General features: G+C 36.0%; 1 protein-coding gene across 2 annotated transcripts in view; it reads left to right on the top strand.

The window, feature by feature from the left end:
* PIP4P2 (phosphatidylinositol-4,5-bisphosphate 4-phosphatase 2) overlaps nt 1-19,180 on the top strand; it is an 84,169-nt gene that overhangs the window by 52,748 nt on the left and 12,241 nt on the right. For both annotated transcript variants that reach the window (XM_077167174.1, XM_077167172.1), the window contains exon 5: nt 4,093-4,145. In XM_077167174.1, the coding sequence (XP_077023289.1) occupies nt 4,093-4,145 (53 nt within the window). The remainder of the gene's footprint in view (nt 1-4,092; nt 4,146-19,180) is intronic.

Genomic DNA, 19,180 nt, shown 5'->3' with positions numbered 1-19,180 from the left:
AAAATAATTTGTGCGTGTAGATACTTTTCCCTCCAGAAGAAAATTACTAATGATGTGCAAACCCAAACTGGCCTTCTTACATAATCAATGCAGGCAAGTGAGTCATATTACTAGATGAGCACAATAATTATGATTTAAAATGAACTCTTTAGTGTTAAAGAGTTTTTTTTGATTCATATATAGTTTTAAAGATATGCACCTTATTTAAAAATTCATGGAAAGCATTGGTTTTTGTTATTAGGAGAGGGTAGATATTTGAGAGCTTCAGATTAATGAGGGATACTCAGTATTATGAAGATTATGCTGACCGCAAAGTTCTTAATTCTGGCTTGAGAACTCAGCCTTATCCTTATTAGGATGCTGATCTTGAATAATATTTCCTTTGTAGTATGTTCTCTACCTCCAAATTGTTATCTATTGGGATAAATCATTTATTTATTCTGTACCTTGTTCCAGCCTTAGCTTTCAAGTTCCAAAAGCAATTGAGGCAAGTTACAAAAATACATTTATTTCAATAGGATTAGAAGTAAATTGTAAGATCAAGGAGAATGAAAAACAGGGCAAAAAAATAAGGTGAGGTAATGTATAAGATAAAAACCTAAGACTGCATGCTGTTTATTCCTGTACAGTTGATAAGAATTAGGCAAGGTGTTAGCACTGAGCCTTCTAGCAGCCAATGAAAAGAGGGAAACGTATCTATTATAAGAGATTAATGATATGTAAAAAAAAAAGTCACTTAGGAAAAGCCTTTATTGGAATTCAAGACCTGAGAGAGTTCTTCCATGTAGTAAGGTAAAAGAACGATAATGACTATGTTCTCAACAGCATTAGCTGTTTATAATATCGTTTAATATATCAGTTATAAGACTTAAATTTGCTGGGAATTCACAATATTAACGCAAAACATTTTGACAGCCTGTCTGGCTGTCAAGTTTAGAAATTTAGAATGGCTAGATTTGAGTTCCCCAGGGTGTTTTCCATGAAACACTCATTTTATGGGAAAATAGTAAGTGTTCCATTAGTAAAGAGTTCCATGGTCATTAGGAATTGCTAGGCTATAAAAGAATAAATAAAAGCAGACTTTTTTTTTTTTACAGGAGTATTCTTTAGCTTTTTAAAAACATGCGTTGTTGTGAATATCAAAGAGAAAGTTTTTATGTAGCATTGCCAAATATTTTTTACCTTCAAATTCTTTTTCTGAATGACGTTAGTGTTTCAAGGGGCATTTTTTTTTTTTTGGAAAATAATTTTCTAGAATAATACAGGAATACATAGCCTTCAGCTAGTCCTTAACAAAGTTTAAGACTATTTGAATAGCAGAGAGTTTAGTAGTATGTTCTGTGGGGCAAGTGTTCTCTCTGGAGCGTGAAAAATAGATCCAGGTGCTTTGTCAATCAACAAACAGACTGCAGGATTAGCATTCTCCAATAAAACCTAATGCAGTCCATAATATGTGCCTGAATTATAGATGACAGTTAAATTTTGGTCTCAAGTGGATCAATGTAGTAACTTTAGGCAGGATCAGATATTCACTTGGATGATTATGGTACCATAGCATATAGTGACAATATTTTTTAACATGGGCATCAAGATAAGTTACCAGTTGTCTATTGTATCCATTATATTAAAAAAAAAAAACCCAAACTCCATAAGTTACGGTAGAATTACTAGTTTTAAGCAGTATACCTTTCTTATGAACCTTCTAAGATTAGGTTGAAAAATATATCTTGGGGAAACTAAGTTATCTGTTACATAGAATGGTTAGAAATAAGTTAATTACATATTAGAAGTCCTATCCTAAAAGTGATCAAGTTTAAAGAAGTTGCTCTTAAACCATTTGATAGAAATTGGATAAGATTGTCTATTGAGACTGCAATAGTTTCTAGCAATAAAATTTTAAGAATGCAGAGACTGCATTTTCTATGAAAACAGCAGTACATCAACTTCCTTTAACAGCACAGATATTTGCTTTCATTCAAATAAATTATGATAAAATTATTTCCAAAAATATATGGTTTCTGTTCTTAATTTGCTGCATTTAATTGAGTATTTGGAGACTAAACCAGATATGTTCAGTTGACTGGCTGCATAATTAACCAATTACACAGTAAATTCTCATCAGTTTATCAGTCTTAAGTGAATTTGCCATGAATAGTGTGCTTAAAGGAAGATCATTATAAGATGATAATAACGTACTAAATAATCTTCTTAGGTGAGTCATGTAAAATTCTAGAATGACTGCTGACTCATTAGCCTTCATGCTTAGAATTTGAATCACTCTTGACCCAAGGATTTCATAATTGCCTTCTTTAAATCATTCTGCTTCTTTTAACTATGAAAAACTTTAATATCATTTATAAATAAAAATTGAACTGGGAGTGGTGCAACAGTGGTTCAGTGGCAGAATTCTCATCTGCCATGCCAGAGACTGGGTTCAATTCCCAGAGCCTGCCCATGCCAAAAAAAAAAAAACAAAAAAAGAACTCTAGTGTTAATTTGAATTAGTATTACAAGTTCAGCAACTATCATAAAACCAATTACACAAGCATAAGAAAGAACACAATATGATTTCTGTTCTTTACTTTTTACTATTCTGTATAAATTTCAGTATAAATCTATATAAATCTCTGTTTAGTTCATTAATTCTAAATTTTTACTATTAATAGCAACTTTTGAAATAAGTTGATTTTTGTTACATAGTATAAGTAACGAGAGAGATTTGCTGCTGCTTGGAAAAACATGGTCTTAGTTTGGATTTTTCAGATGTTGAAAAATAGCCATTTTGAAAAGAGAATGGGTATTCATATAACTTTTTTATTTCTAGTTTGTTTCAGAACTTTACATTCCTACTGTGACTGAGAGAGATCATTAATGGGGTTAACTAAACTTCCATGAGATTTGAAAAAAGAGTCCAGGAAAATGCTGATTTTTTTTGTTCTTTTTCTAAAGGCTAGTGATAAAAAATTCAAAAGCATGCATCCAATACTTTCTAAAAATTATCTTCTGTTGTGTGAAAATCTATTGAATATGCATAACTTATTGAAACCCCACCAAAGAATTTGAGAATCCTGAAAAAAGAGAAATGAGTGACCTGGAATCCTAAGCAAAAAATAATTTTAATAAAGAAAAAGGTGATTTGATGATAAAATTGCTAAGGTATTGAAAGAATTTTTCCACAACCTATAAAGAAAATGTATCCTTTACATTATGGTATATAGGAAAGTAAGTAAGATGGAAGGTGAGAAAGATATTTTAAAAATGTTATATGAGGTAAAAATCTACTTTAAGTTTTTATTGTACTTTCTTTCAAAGACTTGAACCTGGTAAGCTATTTTAAATATATGAATATTTTCCTAAATCGATGCAAATGTACTAAGAAATGATGATCATACATCTATGTGATGATATTAAGAGTTACAGATTGCATATGTAGAATGGAATGATTTCTAAATGTTGTGTTAATTTTTTTTAATTAATTAAAAATAAATAAATAAATAAAAAATAACTGAATAACTTTCCTAAACCAAGGTAGCCCATTCTATAACCTATATTTAAGGACAAAAAAATTAAAAGAGAAAGTTGAACCAAAAGGCAGAACAGGAAGCAATGTTCCTAGACTTTAGTTCTACCTATCTAATTTGTTTAGTTTAGTTTATGGTTTTGCAAAATGAATAGTTGCACATTAGTAATAAATATAAATATTCATGCTTTTAAAAATAGGAATCTTAAGATTAAAAGGAAATATAACTTTGAAGGTACACGTAAGTATATGAAATATGTTTTTGTTCTCTGCTAGTGAACTGACATAAAGGTGAAAGAAATGACCCTGATTACGTCATTACATTCAGCTTTTGTTGTAAAGCAACCGTAGATTGCATCAGAACCCTGGAAAAGTCATGGGAACTGTTTCAGAGGGTTATCTCAAACTTTTTAAGAGGGGGAAAAGAGTTGGTGGGGAAAAGCTCATGTAACCATGAAATGGTAATTACTTTTGCTATAATACTTGGTGGCATTTAAACTAAAAGAAACATTTTATCAGATTGGATATTTTTCAGTTGTTTTTCTTTTCAATCCTTTCTATTTATTTTACAGTGGATGGAATTGAGGTTCAACACTCTGGCAAAATGCCCACACTGCAAAAAAATGTAAGTTCTCTACTATTAGAAATGCTAGTAAGAAGTATTGAGACCCATTTAAAGAGATCAGATTTTCACTGAAGTAGATTTTGATTTTAAGATATGCTATGGAATGAATATGGGATTAATATATTTATGTTTTTCAAGACTAAACAAATAAAGTATCCTTAAACTAATATATCTTGAAATTGAAATGATTGGGCTCGATTATCTTTTTCTGAAGGAAAACCAGTTTCTAAGAAAGTGAAATGAAAATTATCAGTAACTTGGTTAGGATTTTCAAATGCCTAAGAGGTTATAGTCTATTGTAAATAATCTAAAGAATTTTAAAATTAAGGTGTAATCCAGGAGAAAACCCAAACTGTTTTTCTGGGGTTCATAATTAGGTAGTTGTCATGTCCTGCCTAATAAGATTATCTGACGGCAAAATGTATACATTGTATTTGTCTATCTTAACTAAATATTCAGTCTGATGCTCACTATTTCAAATGTTATGCCTTAGAAGAAAATAACAAAATAAATAACAAAAGAACGTATTTGATTAAAGAAATTTTATGGCATCTGTTTCCCCAGGATTTCTGTATTTTGCTCGTAGGACTCACAAGACGGCAATATAATTGTACTTGCATCATTGATTTATAACTGCAGAAGGATACAAAGCAAACTGAGCAAAGGGAAAAGGTGTATGGGGAGAAGTATGGGGAAGCAAAGTGTAAGCTTCCAAAGGTGTTTGTCTCCCAGTGGAGTCACACAGGATGTGCTTAATTCCCCCAGCTATAAGGGTGACAGCAGAGGTGAAAAGTCATCTACCGGAGAAGTTTATTAGAGACTCACTGCCCAAGGTATTTATTGGAGGCTGGTCACATAGGTACCTTCTGCCCTGCACATACCAAAATTCCAGACTCCTAGAAGGAAAGCAGTTTCAGCATAAACTATATTTTTTGAGCAAAAAATTTATGCTCAGTTTGTTACCGTCAGATAATGTTTGGAATCATCCTGAAACCTAAGTTCCCAGAAGCCAGCCAAGGGCCAACCTTGCAATTCTAAAGTCTCAGGCCTGCTATATTAACTCTTTTCTGCTCAAATTTACTTTAATGATAAAAGTTTAAGTTAAAATTGTTCTCCACTTATATGTGTATAACCTAAACAAAAGAAATTTAACTGAAATGTTTTGATAAGTCAATTTTTGAAATAGGAAATCATATTGTAATTCATCTAGCATAATATAAATACCCTATTTCAATGATAGAGAAATCCCAAGAATAGTTTCTAGGAGAAAATAATTTTAAAAAGTGCCTGAAAGTGGAGTATATGTGACAAAGTATCTCTATTTACCTTGCTGAAACTGATTACAATGAACTATAACCCTATGAGTATATTTCTTCACAGTTTATTTTTAGCTTCATAGACACTATATTTCTTTTTTATGTATTTGTGAAAATAATTACTCAAGTTGTGAGATTTGTTGGATCTAGAAGTCTGTACATGGAGAAAAATGGGGATAACCCCCCAAAGTATGTGTAGATTAGTATACATTTGAGGGATATGTGTGGGTGAATGATACATATTTCTTCATATTAATCTGGTTTTTTACAAAAATGAACAAAATTAAATTGCATTTGTATTCGCCAAAAATATTAAGTTTATTTAAAAAACTTGTAGGAAATAAAAAGCAGACTCTGGATTATCAGCTGTGCACTACACATGGGGGTAATTATTTTTCACACACACACACACACACACGCACACACAAATATGTAGACTATAATCTTTACCACAACCTGGGAATGCAGAAATTATCCTCATCATTTTACCGATGAGAAACTGTTAGGTTTAGGATTTTGCTTAAGTAATTTGTTTGGTTAATTGTTTTAGAACAATGGAAATATGTTGCTAATAAAAATTATTGAATGTCTAGATATTCTGTGGTTTGTTAAAATATCAGGAAAGTATGTTAATTTGAAGAAGAATTTGCAGCAATTACTCAGGGAACAACTTGCATGGGAATTCACATGGAATTAATCAGTTTAAACATCATTCTAAGAAGATTGCTTATAGAATTGTAATGACTTGTTAAACATGGGAGACCTCAGAGCCTTAGTTATTTAATTAAGCAAGGATGCTTTTATCACATGAACACTTATGGTATCTAGATTTCTTTTCCTTTTGAATATCTTTCTTCACAAAATGACGTAAGATTCTGAAGTAAGATTCTGAGACAGAATTTTATTTCTTTAAGCAGAAATATCAAATATCCTAAAATTATTTTTAAGTTATGGCAGTCACTGAATCATTACTGTGAAGTAGTCTGTAGTTTATCTCACAAACACTTGGGGGCAGGCTTCCCTCAGGGCTCCAGAGACTAAGAAGCATTTCCTCAAATCACTGTTTCTTACTCATGAATAGCTAGGGCTTTTGTAGCTGAAAGTAAGGTTTCTGTTTTAATTGAGACCATGGACACCCCAGGCCTGGGGATGTAGTCCTACCATTCTGAAAGAGAACTTGGAATGTATTTCCATACAAATGTTATAATGGGCCTAAGACTAGTAGAGAAGTTGATTTAATCCACGATAATTATTGAGTATCATTTCTTCTACATAATTGATGTACTTTTGTCAATTACCTATCATTTTAAGCAATAGTAGGCATTTTCAAATGTTACCTTTTTTTTGCTGATTAGGGCTGTCTTTTATAATTATTCATTACTTCATCAAACAGTCCTGTGCTAGGTACTGGGTACTAGAAAAGAAACATGCAATTTTGCCCTCAAGAATTTTGTCTTGTGGGTATAGGGGAGAAAATAGTTTATTACAATAAAGTTTAAGTGCTTTGATGACGGTATGCCCCCCATGCTGTGCTCTGAAGAGCCTCTAATCCGAGTCAGAGATCAGGGAAGGCTGCCAGGAGAGAGTGATATATGAACTAAGTTATGAAAGACAGGTAGGAAGTCTGTGAAAAAGAGGTATGGGTGGTTCCTTGTAGATGGAGCAGCTGTGCCAAAGGTACAGAGGAGAGAAAGTGTAGATGTGCTCCTAAGGAAATGGAATATGTAGGATTGTATCAGAAAGGATGAGAGACATATCAGGACCAAGGATGACCAGGGTATCTAAGAGGCTGTAGAACCATTCACTAAGATAGGGAATGCAGGATCTAGGAGAAATAAGTCTGTCAGAGAGGTGATAAATTCATCTTGAACATATTAGATGTGGAAATACTCTTAGATTTACTGGATTGGCTAAGTCTTTGTCCCTTGAAATTCAGCTCCATCAGTCAGCATTTCAAACTTCCAACCTTGAATGAACATAGCCATGTGTTTCTCCCTACCTTTTCCAAAATAGCTGAGAGCTGGAAGAATCTATGCTGATTAGCTCTTTACAAATGTTTAGCTTTACACTTCAGCCAAACCCCTGATTCTTCTTGACACTCCTTTTAAAAGTATCCCTGATTAACTCCCTTCCTTATTTCCCGAAGCAGCTATCCCCAGATATTTTCTGCGCCTCTTAAATCCTCCATCCCATAGTACCCCTCTGTCACAGTTTTTAACAGACAAATTGCCTCTTTTCTCTTTAAGATGATGGAGGCTATCTGTAGTAGCTCATCTTCGTATTCCACCTAAAAACCTATCTTTTTTCTAGTCTCATTTCATTTCCTCTTCTCAGGGATGTAGGTTTGTATTCAAGGCTAATGCCTTCATTTGATCACAGCACCCATTTTTTTTTTTTTCTGGAGTAAATACAGTGTCATCAGTCCCACCTAGGTCACTGAATTTGCTATTGCGGAATTTACATCCTGACTACCTATTCCAGTCAACCTGTTCAGTCCTCATACGTCTTGTTTCCATGTAACATTTGGTTGGTCAACCCATTTTTTTCCCTTAAAAGTTGTTCTTTCATTGGTTTCCAATCACTTTCTGTATTTCTGATGCATAGATTAGTATCTGGCACATAGTATAGAGTTAATAATTTTAATTAAAAAGAACTAATATCTTGGGGAAGGTAATTTTTACCCACATAAATTATGGAAAATAAAAAATGCTTTACAAGAAAATGTATTCTTTATAAATACATCATCTGCCATGTCACACTCTGATATTGTCATGGCATTCCCCTTTTCATTCCTGCAGAATTAAAAACAACTTGGTCTAGCATGGAAGGGCTATAATAAACTGGCTTAAGCCTTTTTTGTTGCCTTCCAGTACTACTTAACTACACTCGTAACTTTACTGCTTAACTACAGAAACCTTCTCTGATGGAAAGGTCATTTTAGGGCTTGTTCCTTGGACAACGTTATTTTTGTAACGATGCTACTGTTACCAACTAATGTGAGTTACCCCCCCCCCCATTTATTCAAATCTTACCCTTCTCCTAAGCCCTACCTAATAAAACTTTCCCTGGCTACATCATCTAGAAATTGTATTATAAATAACATTGCTTGGCACATCTTACTTTCTAAATTTCTGTGGTATTAGCTACACCCGCATTTCCCAGATGTCTCTCAAATTCTAATATTTCATAGTATGTTCATTGTTGTGAAGGGAAAGATGAATAATTTGAAAGTGAATAGATGTGTGGGAAACATTGGATAATCTTTTCCTCTTGGAGAATCACTGATTACATTTTTGTTTACTAAAAGTTTGTAAACGAACTTTTGACTTTTGTATCTAACAGTGTAGAAGATGAGATGACGATAGCAACACATAACTCAGCTTATGTAAAAGTTAAGAAAATGCCCAGAAGTAAAAAATGAAAAGGAAATGACAACCAGCACTGTCCTGAGGTGTTTGCTGGGAGTTAGAGCCTTGAGGTTTCAATGTTCAGGTTGAAGAATGAGAGAGAAGACCTTGATCGTGCAGAAGGTGGAGAATTGTAATAAAGCTCCCTACTCGCCCCCAATGAAGTCCAAAGAACTACTAAAAAGAGTAGATCAGGAAAACAAAATCCACCAGAAAAGGAAGGTTACAAATTGGAGTCTGGCAGAAGTCTCCCATGAGAATCTATAAGAGCACTGTGTTTGAGGTTTGTATTTACATCATCTGTACAATAGAAGAAAATCCAGTCCCAGAAATTAAAAATGGTATAGGGTTGATGTCACTGTAAGGAGCCTGAGAAAAGCAAGTGAAATTTATTTGTGGATGATGGTATTCCTAAACCATGCCTCCTAGAATTTCTTAGATTACAATTTACCAAAATAAATTCTCAATAAAAAATAACAAACTACATGAGGAAACAAGATACCATGAGCAAGAATTGGCCTTGGTAACAAACATTGGAATTAGACTCACAATTAGAATTTGGCATGCCTTAAAACCATGTCTAAAATGTTTTAACAAATAAAAATAAGAGAAAAGAGACAAAAAACTGTTAAAAAATGACCATGCACACATATAAACTTGTACATGACTCTCCATAACAACTTTATTCTTAATAGCCAAAAACTGGAAACAACTTAGATGTCCTTCCGCAGGTAAATAGTTAAACAAACTGTTCCTGTTTGAATCTGTTGAATAACCCAGAAAAGCCAAGTTCTTTAATCCTTATTCAATATTGCTGGATGGGACCTTTCTGATTGCTTCCATGGAGATGTGACCCACCCAATTGTGGGTGGTAACATTTAATTAGATGGTTTCTATGAAGATGTGTCTTCACCCATTGAAGGTGGGGTTGTTTACTGGAGCCCTTTAAGAGGAAACCATTTTGTAAAGTGCTTGAGAGCCACTAGAACCGACAGAGCCAACAGAATGGACAAAGTCCTAGGGAAGCATTGAAGATTCTTCAATGCTTGCTTACAGACATAACCATGTGCCTTTCCAACTGAGAGGAAACCCTGAACATTATCAGCCTTCTTGAGCCAAGGTGTCTTTCTGTGGATGCCTTAATTTGGACATGTTCACAGCTTTAGAACTGTACACTTGCAACTTAATAAATTACCCTTTTAAAAAGCTGCTCCAGTTCTGGTATATTATATTCTGGCAGCTTGCAAACTAGAACAAATTTTGGTACCAGAGAAGTGGGGTGCTGCTGCGGTTCGCAATGGCAAATATATTGGGCCAGCTTTTTGAAAGGATAAGGGGAAGATTCTGGATGAGTTGTGAGGCACTTGATAGAGAAGGCCTAAAATGTTTTGAAGAGACTGGTAGAAATGTGTATTCTAAAGAAATGTGTACCTCTGATGAGGCTCTAGACAGAAATGAGGCATGTATTATTGCAAACTGGAAGGAAGGCAATCCTTGTTTTGAAATGGCAAGTAATCTGGCAAAATTGACTAGCGTTTTGGCTGAAAGGCAGATTTTAAAAACCATGGAACTTGGATATTTAGCAGAAGAGATTCCCAAATTAAATGTGAAAGTGCGGCCTGGTTTCTCTTTGCAGCTTATAGTGAAATGCGACAGGAAAGAGGTAAGATGAGAACTGAACTCTTGGGTATAAAGAACCTAGAAATTGATGGTCTGGAAAATTCTGGGTTTCCAGAAAGGGAGATCCCAGATCCCAGAAAGTAGTACCACCTGTGAGGATTTAACCAAATATGTAACCAGTCAGCCATTTCAGAAAAAGCCAGGACTGGAGATGGAGTTATCCAGGAAGGATTTGTGGAAACTCCTTTTGTCTGATGGGCATGATCCTTGCCTTCTGTATATAAAGCCAACAAGAGTGTTGTGGGGTGTGCATAAACAGAATCGCTGCCAGTCTGGACTAAGAGGGGCAGAAAAGGGACACACTGGAGAAAAATAACTTCAGAGGCATAACTATGGAAGCTAAGGTCTGAGCCAGGAGAGCAGACCTACCTGTGTGCTTGGAGAAGGTGAGTTTGCCCTGAAGGCAGAGGGTAGGCCTTCCACCTCATTACAGTGGAAAAGTTGTGCCACCTCAGGCCTCGGAGGGGGTGGAACACATTCCTTGGTGATTGGGGAGAGCCTGGCTGCCACCAAATTGTTGTGGAGGGGTTGAGTGTGTGCCCTGGAGATGGCAAGAGCCTGGTATCGCTCCTATGCTTTGAGAGGGTGGGGCCGAGAAAAAGGTGGTCTCTCCAATGACCCCCAAGGTGGCATTCAGAGAGAGGCAGACTGCTGTATAGGCCCTTGGAAAGGGTGGGGTTTCTAAAGCCCCAAAGACTCTCAGACTTGGAAATATAAGGGGGTTTGCCCTGTAGGTTTTCGAAACTGCTTGGATCTGGTGATCCCTGTGTTCCTTCCAGTTTCTTCCTATGGAAATGGGAATATGTATATGTTCTAATTTGCTAGCTGCTGGAATGCGATATTCCAGAACTGGAACAGCTTTTAAAAAGAGAAATTTAATAAGTTGCTAGTTTATAGTTCTAAGGCCATGAAAATGTCCCAATTAAAGCAACTCCATAAAAACTTTCAAATTAAGTCACCAGAAGAAGTTACCTTCACTCAAGAAAGGCTGATGAAGTTGTTTCTCTCTCAACTGGAAAGGTACATGGTGAACATGGCATCTGCTAGCTTTCTCTCCAAGCTTACGGTTTCATGAAGCTCCCCCAGGAACATATTCCTTCTTCATCTCCAAAGGTCTCTGGCAGAATGGTCCCTGGCTCTTGTCATTTTTGTGGCTATAAAAAAGAGACTCTCTCTAAAATGTTTCTTCTTTTAAAGGATTCCAGTCAAGGCCCACTTGGAATGGGCAGAATCACATCTCCGTCTAATCAAAAGTTACTACCCACAATTGGGTAGGTCACATCTCCATGGAAACAATCAAAAAGCTTCCACCCAGCAATACTGAATGAGGATTAAAGGACATGGCTTTTCTGGGGTCCACCACAGATTCAAACCAGCACAGTATCCTATGATCGTCCCTTCTTTGTATGTTGGCAGCAAATAACTTGTTCTGCATTTTACAGGTCCAGAGTCAGAGAATAATTTTGCCTTAGGACAGATGATGCCTGTAGCTGACTTTGATGAGATTTTGTAGTATTTCTGGCTTTGTATTGTATTTGTATTGTTAATTAAATGGTATAAGGCTTTCTGATATTGTTATGGAATGAATATATTTTGCATTTGGAAACAACATGTCTTTTTGGAGTATAAAGTGTGGAATGTGCCCAGTTTGAATCTGTTGTATACCCCCCAAAAGCTAAGTTCTTTAATCCTCATTAAATATTGCTGGGTGGGACCTTTCTGATCATTTCCATGGAGATGTGACCTACCCAATTGTGGGTGGTAACATTTGATTAGATGGTTTCCATGGATGTGTCTCTACCCATTCAAGATGGGGTTGTTTACTGGTGCCCTTTAAGAGGGAACCATTTTGGAAAAAACTTGAGAGCCATCAGAACTGATAGAACCAACAGAAGGGACAAGGCCCTGGGGAAGCATTGAAGATTCCTGGAGAGAAAGCTTGCAGACATCACCATGTACCTTTCCAGCTGAGAGAAAACCCTGGACATCACTGGCCTTCTTGAAACAAGGTATATTTCTATGGATACCTTAATTTGGACATTTTCACAGCCTTAGAACTATAAACTTGCAACTTAATAAATTTCCCATTTTTAAAGTCATTTCAGTTCTGGTATATTGCATTCTGGCAGCTTGCAAACTAGAACACAAACTGTGCACATCCATGCTATGTATACAACTCAGGAATCAACAGGAATCAACAATTAATACATGTGATAGCTTGGATGAAGCTTGAAGAATTTATGCTGAGTGATAAAAAAAATCAGAAAAGGTTATCTACTATATGGCTGAACTTAATGTGACAAAATTCTAAAACTGGAAAACAGAACAAATGATTGCCATGGGTTAGGGATGGTGGCTCCCTGGTGGGAGCAGGGAGAGGTAGAAGAGAAGTGGGTGGGGTTATAAAAGGACCTGTGGTGATGGAACTGTTCGTTATCTTCCCTGTGGTGGTAGATACATGAACCTATATGTGTGACTATATAAGATAGAATTAAATACACATATCCACACACAAAAGAGTATAAGGAAAACAGGAAATCTGAGTAAAATTGGTGGGTTATATGAATATCAATATCCTTGTTGTGATATTGTTCTATAGTTTAGTAAGATATTACCATTGGAAAAAATTGAATAAAGGAAACATGAAATTCTCTATTATTTCTTATAACCATGAATCTACAATTCCCTCAAAATAGTAATCATTATAATAATAATAAGCAAAAAATATGGGCAGATTGAAAAAGGAACAATAGAATGTCTAGAGATGAAAAATCATAGAAATGAAAATGCAAGAGATGGGTTAAATAGCAGATCAGACTAAGCACGTGAGTAAATGTGTGAATTGGAAGGTGGAGGTAAGTGAATTACCGAGAATTCATCATATAGAGACAAAGATGAAAATTAAGATAGAGGACATATTTGTCAGAGCAATTTAGAAGGAAAAAACAGAAAATGGGAGAGGGCCATGTTGAAGAGATAATCTCTAAGGATTTTCCAGACCAGGTCTACGAAAGATATGAAGCCCTCATCTCAACAATAAACAGTGAAGGAGGAGCAAAGATGGTGGCTTAGCAAGGTGTCAGATTTAATTCGTCCTCCAGAACAGCTACTAAATAACCAGGAACAGTAAATAACAGCAAAGAACAGTTCCTGGGGCCACATCAGTGACTGGACACACAGTGTACCCCAGTCTGGACCAGCTGGACCAGCTGCGAGCCTCCCCAGAACCATGAGTTCCCAAAGCTGCAGGAGCCGATGCCCCTCCCCCACAGGCTGCTTCCCAGAGGAAAAAGGAAAGAGACTTTACCAACAGCAGGGGCTGAGCACAACCAAGCGTCAAGTGTGGAATTAATTCACAAATTCTGACTACAAAAAATAGGCCCCCAGCTCAGGTGAACCTGGTCAAAGTGGAGGTCGCTATTTTTGCCCCGGAAGGGAGCAGGGCTGACAGAAAAAGAAAAAAAGAAACAGGCTTTTTTGTGGCTGTGTTTCTACAGAGGCTTGGCTGCCTTTGGATACAGCAGCAGGGCTTCTCAGGCTGCAACTGCCCCAGGCATAGGCAGAAACAAGCTTCTTTGAAAGCTTGTCTGGAGTTGGTGACTTCCCCAGTGGAGGGATGAGGCCCAACTCAGGTGGAATCCCTCCCTCAAGGAATTCAGACCCAGGCCTTGGTAATTTCAAGCCATTAAGACCAGCCTACAATCTCTCCTCTGTCTCCACCATGCCCCCAGCAAGGACAGTTGGCCAAAATTAAAGGTACTGCATCATCTTATGCTGGTGGGACCCACAGGCAGACAAGCACCACATACTGGGCAAGTAAGAAAAACAGAGTTCAGAGACTTCACAGGAAAGTCTTTCTACCTGCTGGGTCTCACCTTCAGGGAAAACTGATACAGGTGACTCTTTCCTCCTGACAGGAAGCCAGTTTGGTCTGGGAAAATCCAGCTGGGGTCTATAATACCTTAGTTGACCCTCCTAAGGGTAGGGGATAAAAGGCACCATACAAACAGGACAAGAAACAAGAAAACAAGAACTGAAAAATTCTCCTCTGTTAAACAAAACCTAAGCTAGTGGTTCAGAAAAACAGACGACAAATTCATCCAGCAAGAAAACCCTAAGTAAAAGAAGTGAAAACGATCTCCAAAATAAACTAATTAAGGTAATTAAATGCCTAGATGCCAGCAAAAAATAACAAATCGCACTAGGAAAATTAAAGATATGACCCAGTCAAAGGAACAAACCAACAATTCAAATGAGATACAGGAGTTGAAACAATTAATTCAGAATGTATGAACAGACATGGAAAACCTCATCAAAAACCAAATCAATGAATTGAGGGAGGATATAAAGAAGGCAAGGAGTGAACAAAAAGAAGAAGTCAAAAGTCTGAAAAAACATCACAGAACTTATGGGAATGAAAGGCACAGTAGAAGAGGTGAAAAAAACAGTGGAAACCTACAATGTTAGATTTCGAGAGGCAGAAGATAGGATTAGTGATCTGGAGAACAGGACATCTGAAATCTGACAAGTGAAAGGAAATACAGGGAAAAAATGGAAAAATATGAGCAGGGACTCAGGGAATTGAATGACAACATGAAGCACACAAATATACATGTTGTGGGTGTTGCAGAAGGAGAAGAGAAGGGAAGAGGAGGAGAAAAACTAATGGAGGAAATTATCACTGAAAATTTCCCAACTCTTGTGAAAGACTTAAAATTACAGATCCAAGAAGTGCAGCTTACCCCAAAAAGAATAGATCCAAATAGACGTACTCCAAGACACTTACTAATCCCAATGTCAGAGGTCAAGGAGAAAGAGAGAATCTTGAAAGCAGCAAGAGAAAAGCAATCTGTCACATACAAGGGAAGCCCAGCAAGATTATGCAGAGATTTCTCAGCAGAAACCATGGAGGTGAAAAGATAGTGGGATGATATATTTAAATTACTAAAAGAGAAAAACTGCCAACCAAGAATTCTATATCCAGCAAAATTGTCCTTCAAAAATGAGGGGGGAAATTAAAACATTTTCAGACAAAAGTCACTGAGAGAATTTGTGACTAAGAGACTGGTTCTGTAAATAATACTAAAGGGTGCACTAGAGGTAGATACAAAAAGACAGAAGAGAGAGGTGTGGAGAAGAGTGTAGAAAGGAAGACTATCAGTAAAGGTAAAAAGAAGAAAAATTAGATACAACATATAAAATTCAAAAGGCAAAATGGTAGAAGAAAGTACTACCTGTACAGTAATAATACTAAATGTTATTGGATTGAACTCCCCAATCAAAAGACATAGACTGGCAGAATGGATTAAAAAACAGGTCCCATCTATATGCTGTCTACAGGGAACACATCTTAGACCCAAGGATAAATAGGTTGAAAGTGAAAGTTTGGGAAAAGATATATCCTGCAAATAACAATCAGAAAGGAACAAGAGTAGCTATACTAATATCCAACAAATTAGAATTCAAATGTAAAACAGTTAAAAGAGACAAAGAAGGACACTACGTATTAATAAATGGAACAATTCAACAAGAAGACATAACATTAATAAATATTTATGCACCGATCCAGAATGCTCCAAAATACATGAGGTGAACACTGAAAAGAGAAATAGACATATCTACCATAATAGTTGGAGACTTCAATTCCACACTCTCATCAATGGACAGAACATCTAGACAGAGGATCAATAAAATAGCAGATTTTGAATAATACAATAAATGAGCTATACCTAATAGACATTTATAGAACATTACACCCCACAACAGCAGGATGCACCTTTTTCTCAAGTGCTCATGGCTCATTCTCAAAGATAGACCATATGCTGGGTCACAAAGCAAGTCTCAATAAATTTTAAAAGATTGAAATCATACAAAACATTTCCTCAGATCATAAAGGAATGAAGTTGGAAATCAATAATAGGCACGAGTGCCAGAAAATTCACAAATATGTGGAGGCTCAACAACACAATCTTAAGCAACCTGTGGGTCAAGCAAGAAATTACAAGAGGAATCAGTAAATATCTCAAGACAAATGAAAATGAAAACACAACATTTCAAAACTTATGGGATGCAGCAAAGGCAGTGCTAAGAGGGAAATTTATTGCCCTAAATGCCTATAGCAAAAATGAAAAAAGGGCAAAAATTGAGGAATTAACAGCAAACTAACCCCAAAGCAAGCAAAAGGAAAGAAATAGCAAAGATTAGAGCAGAAATAAATGAAATTGTGGACATGAAAACAATTGAGAAAATCATCAAAACCAGAAGCTGGTTCTATGAGAGAACCAATAGGATTGATGGGCCCTTAGCAAGATTGACAAAAAGAAGAAGAGAGAGGATGCAAATAAATAAGATCAGATGTTGAGAAAATTCAACATCCTTTCCTGTTGAAAATGCTTCAAAGGATAAGAATAGAAGGGAACTCCCTCAAAAAATGATAAAGGGAATATATGACCCACAGCTAACATCATCCTCAATGGGGAAAAACTGAAAACTTTCCCTCAAAGATCAGGAACAAGACAAGAATGTCCACTATCACCACTGTTATTCAACATTATGTTGGAAGATCTAGCCAAAGTAACTAAACAAGAAAAAGAAATACAGGACATCAAAATTGGAAAGGAAGAAGTAAAACTCTCACTGCTTGCAGATGATATGATACTATATATCGAAAAATCCACAGCAAAACTACTAGAGCTAATAAATGAGTACAGCAAAGTGGCAGGTTCAAGATCAACACTCAAAAATCTGTACTGTTTTTATACACTCGTAATGAACAATCTGAGGGGGAAATCAAGAAAATAATTCCATTTACAATTACAACCAAAAGAATAAAATATTAGGAATAAATTTAACTAAAGAGACAAAAGACCTATACAAAGAAAACTACAAGAAATTGTTAAAAGAAATCATGGAAGACCTAAATAGATGGAAGGGCATACCATGTTCATGGATTGGAAGACTAAATAGAGTTAAGATGTCAGTTCTACCTAAATTGATTTACAGATTCAATGCAATACCAATTAAAATCCCAACAACTTCCTTTTCAGAAATAGAAAAACCAATAATCAAATTTATCTGGAAGGGTAGGGTTCCCCCAAATAGCAAAAAGTATCCTGAGAAAAAAAATGAAGTCGGAGGTCTCAAGTATCTGACTTTAAGACCTATTATGAAGCTACAGTGGTCAAAACAGCATGGTATTGGTGTAAAGGTAGATATGCTGACCAATGGAGTAGAATAGAGTGTTCAGATATAGACCCTCTCATCTGTGGACAATTGATCTTTGAAAAGGCAGTCAAGCCAACTCACCTGGGACAGAACAGTCTCTTCAATAAATGGTGCCTAGAGAGCTGGATATCCATATGCAAAAGAATGAAAGAGGACCCGAATCTCACACCCTATACAAAAATTAACTCAAAATGGATCAAAGACGTAAATATTAGATATAAGACCATAAAACTGCTAGAAGAAAATGTAGGGAAATATCTTATAATTCTTATACTAGGAGGCAGTTTCCTAGACCTTATACCCAAAGCAAGAGCAATGAAGAAAGAAAGAAAGAAATGGGAACTCCTCAAAAATATGCAAAAGAATGAAAGAGGACCTGTATCTCACACCCTATACAAAAATTAACTCAAAATGGATCAAAGACCTAAACATTAGATCTAAGACCATAAAACTGCTAGAAGAAAATGTAGGGAAATGTCTTATAAATCTTATAATAGGAGGTTGTTTCCTAGACCTTACACCCAAAGCAAGAGCATTGAAGAAAGAAAGAAAGAAATGGGAACTCCTCAAAATTAAACACTTTCGTGCATCAAAGAACTTGGTCAAGAAAGTAAGCAGACAGACTATACAATGGGAGACAATATTTGGAAATGATATATCAGATAAAGGTCTAGTATCCAGAATTTATAAAGAGATTGTTCAACTCAACAACAAAAAGACAGCCAACCCAATTACAAAATGGGCAAAAGACTTGAATAGACACTTCTCAGAAGAGGAAATACAAATGGCCAAAAGGCACATGAAGAGATGCTCAACGTCCTTGGCTATTAGAGAAATGCAAATTAAAACCACAATGAGATATCATCTCACACCCACCAGAATGGCCATTATCAATAAAACAGAAAATGACAAGTGCTGGAGAGGATGTGGAGAAAGAGGCACACTTATCCACTGTTGGTGGGAATGTCAAATGGTACAACAGTTGTGGAAGACAGTTTGGTGGTTCCTCCAAAAGCTAAACATAGAATTGCCATATGACCTGGCAATACCAATGCTAGGCATCTACTCAGAGGACATGAGGGCAAGGATACAAACAGACATTTGCACACCAATGTTTATAGCAGCACTATTTACAATTGCGAAGAGATGGAAACAGCTAAATTGTCCATCAACAGACGAGTGGCTAAACAAACTGTGGTATATACATACGATGGAATATTATGCAGCTGTAAGACATAATAAATTTATGAAGTATGTAACAACATGGATGGACCTTAAAGACATTATGCTGAGTGAGATTAGCCAGAAACAAAAGGACAAATACTGTATGGTCTCACTGATATGAACTGACATTAGTGAATAAACTTGGAGAATGTCATTGGTAACAGAGACCTTCAGGAGATAGAAA

The sequence above is a fragment of the Tamandua tetradactyla genome, chromosome 6 (genome assembly GCF_023851605.1).
Source record: "Tamandua tetradactyla isolate mTamTet1 chromosome 6, mTamTet1.pri, whole genome shotgun sequence".
Classification (NCBI taxonomy): domain Eukaryota; kingdom Metazoa; phylum Chordata; class Mammalia; order Pilosa; family Myrmecophagidae; genus Tamandua; species Tamandua tetradactyla.
The sequence above is the reverse complement of the archived record's forward strand: the minus strand, read 5'-3'. Positions and strand labels throughout refer to the sequence as shown.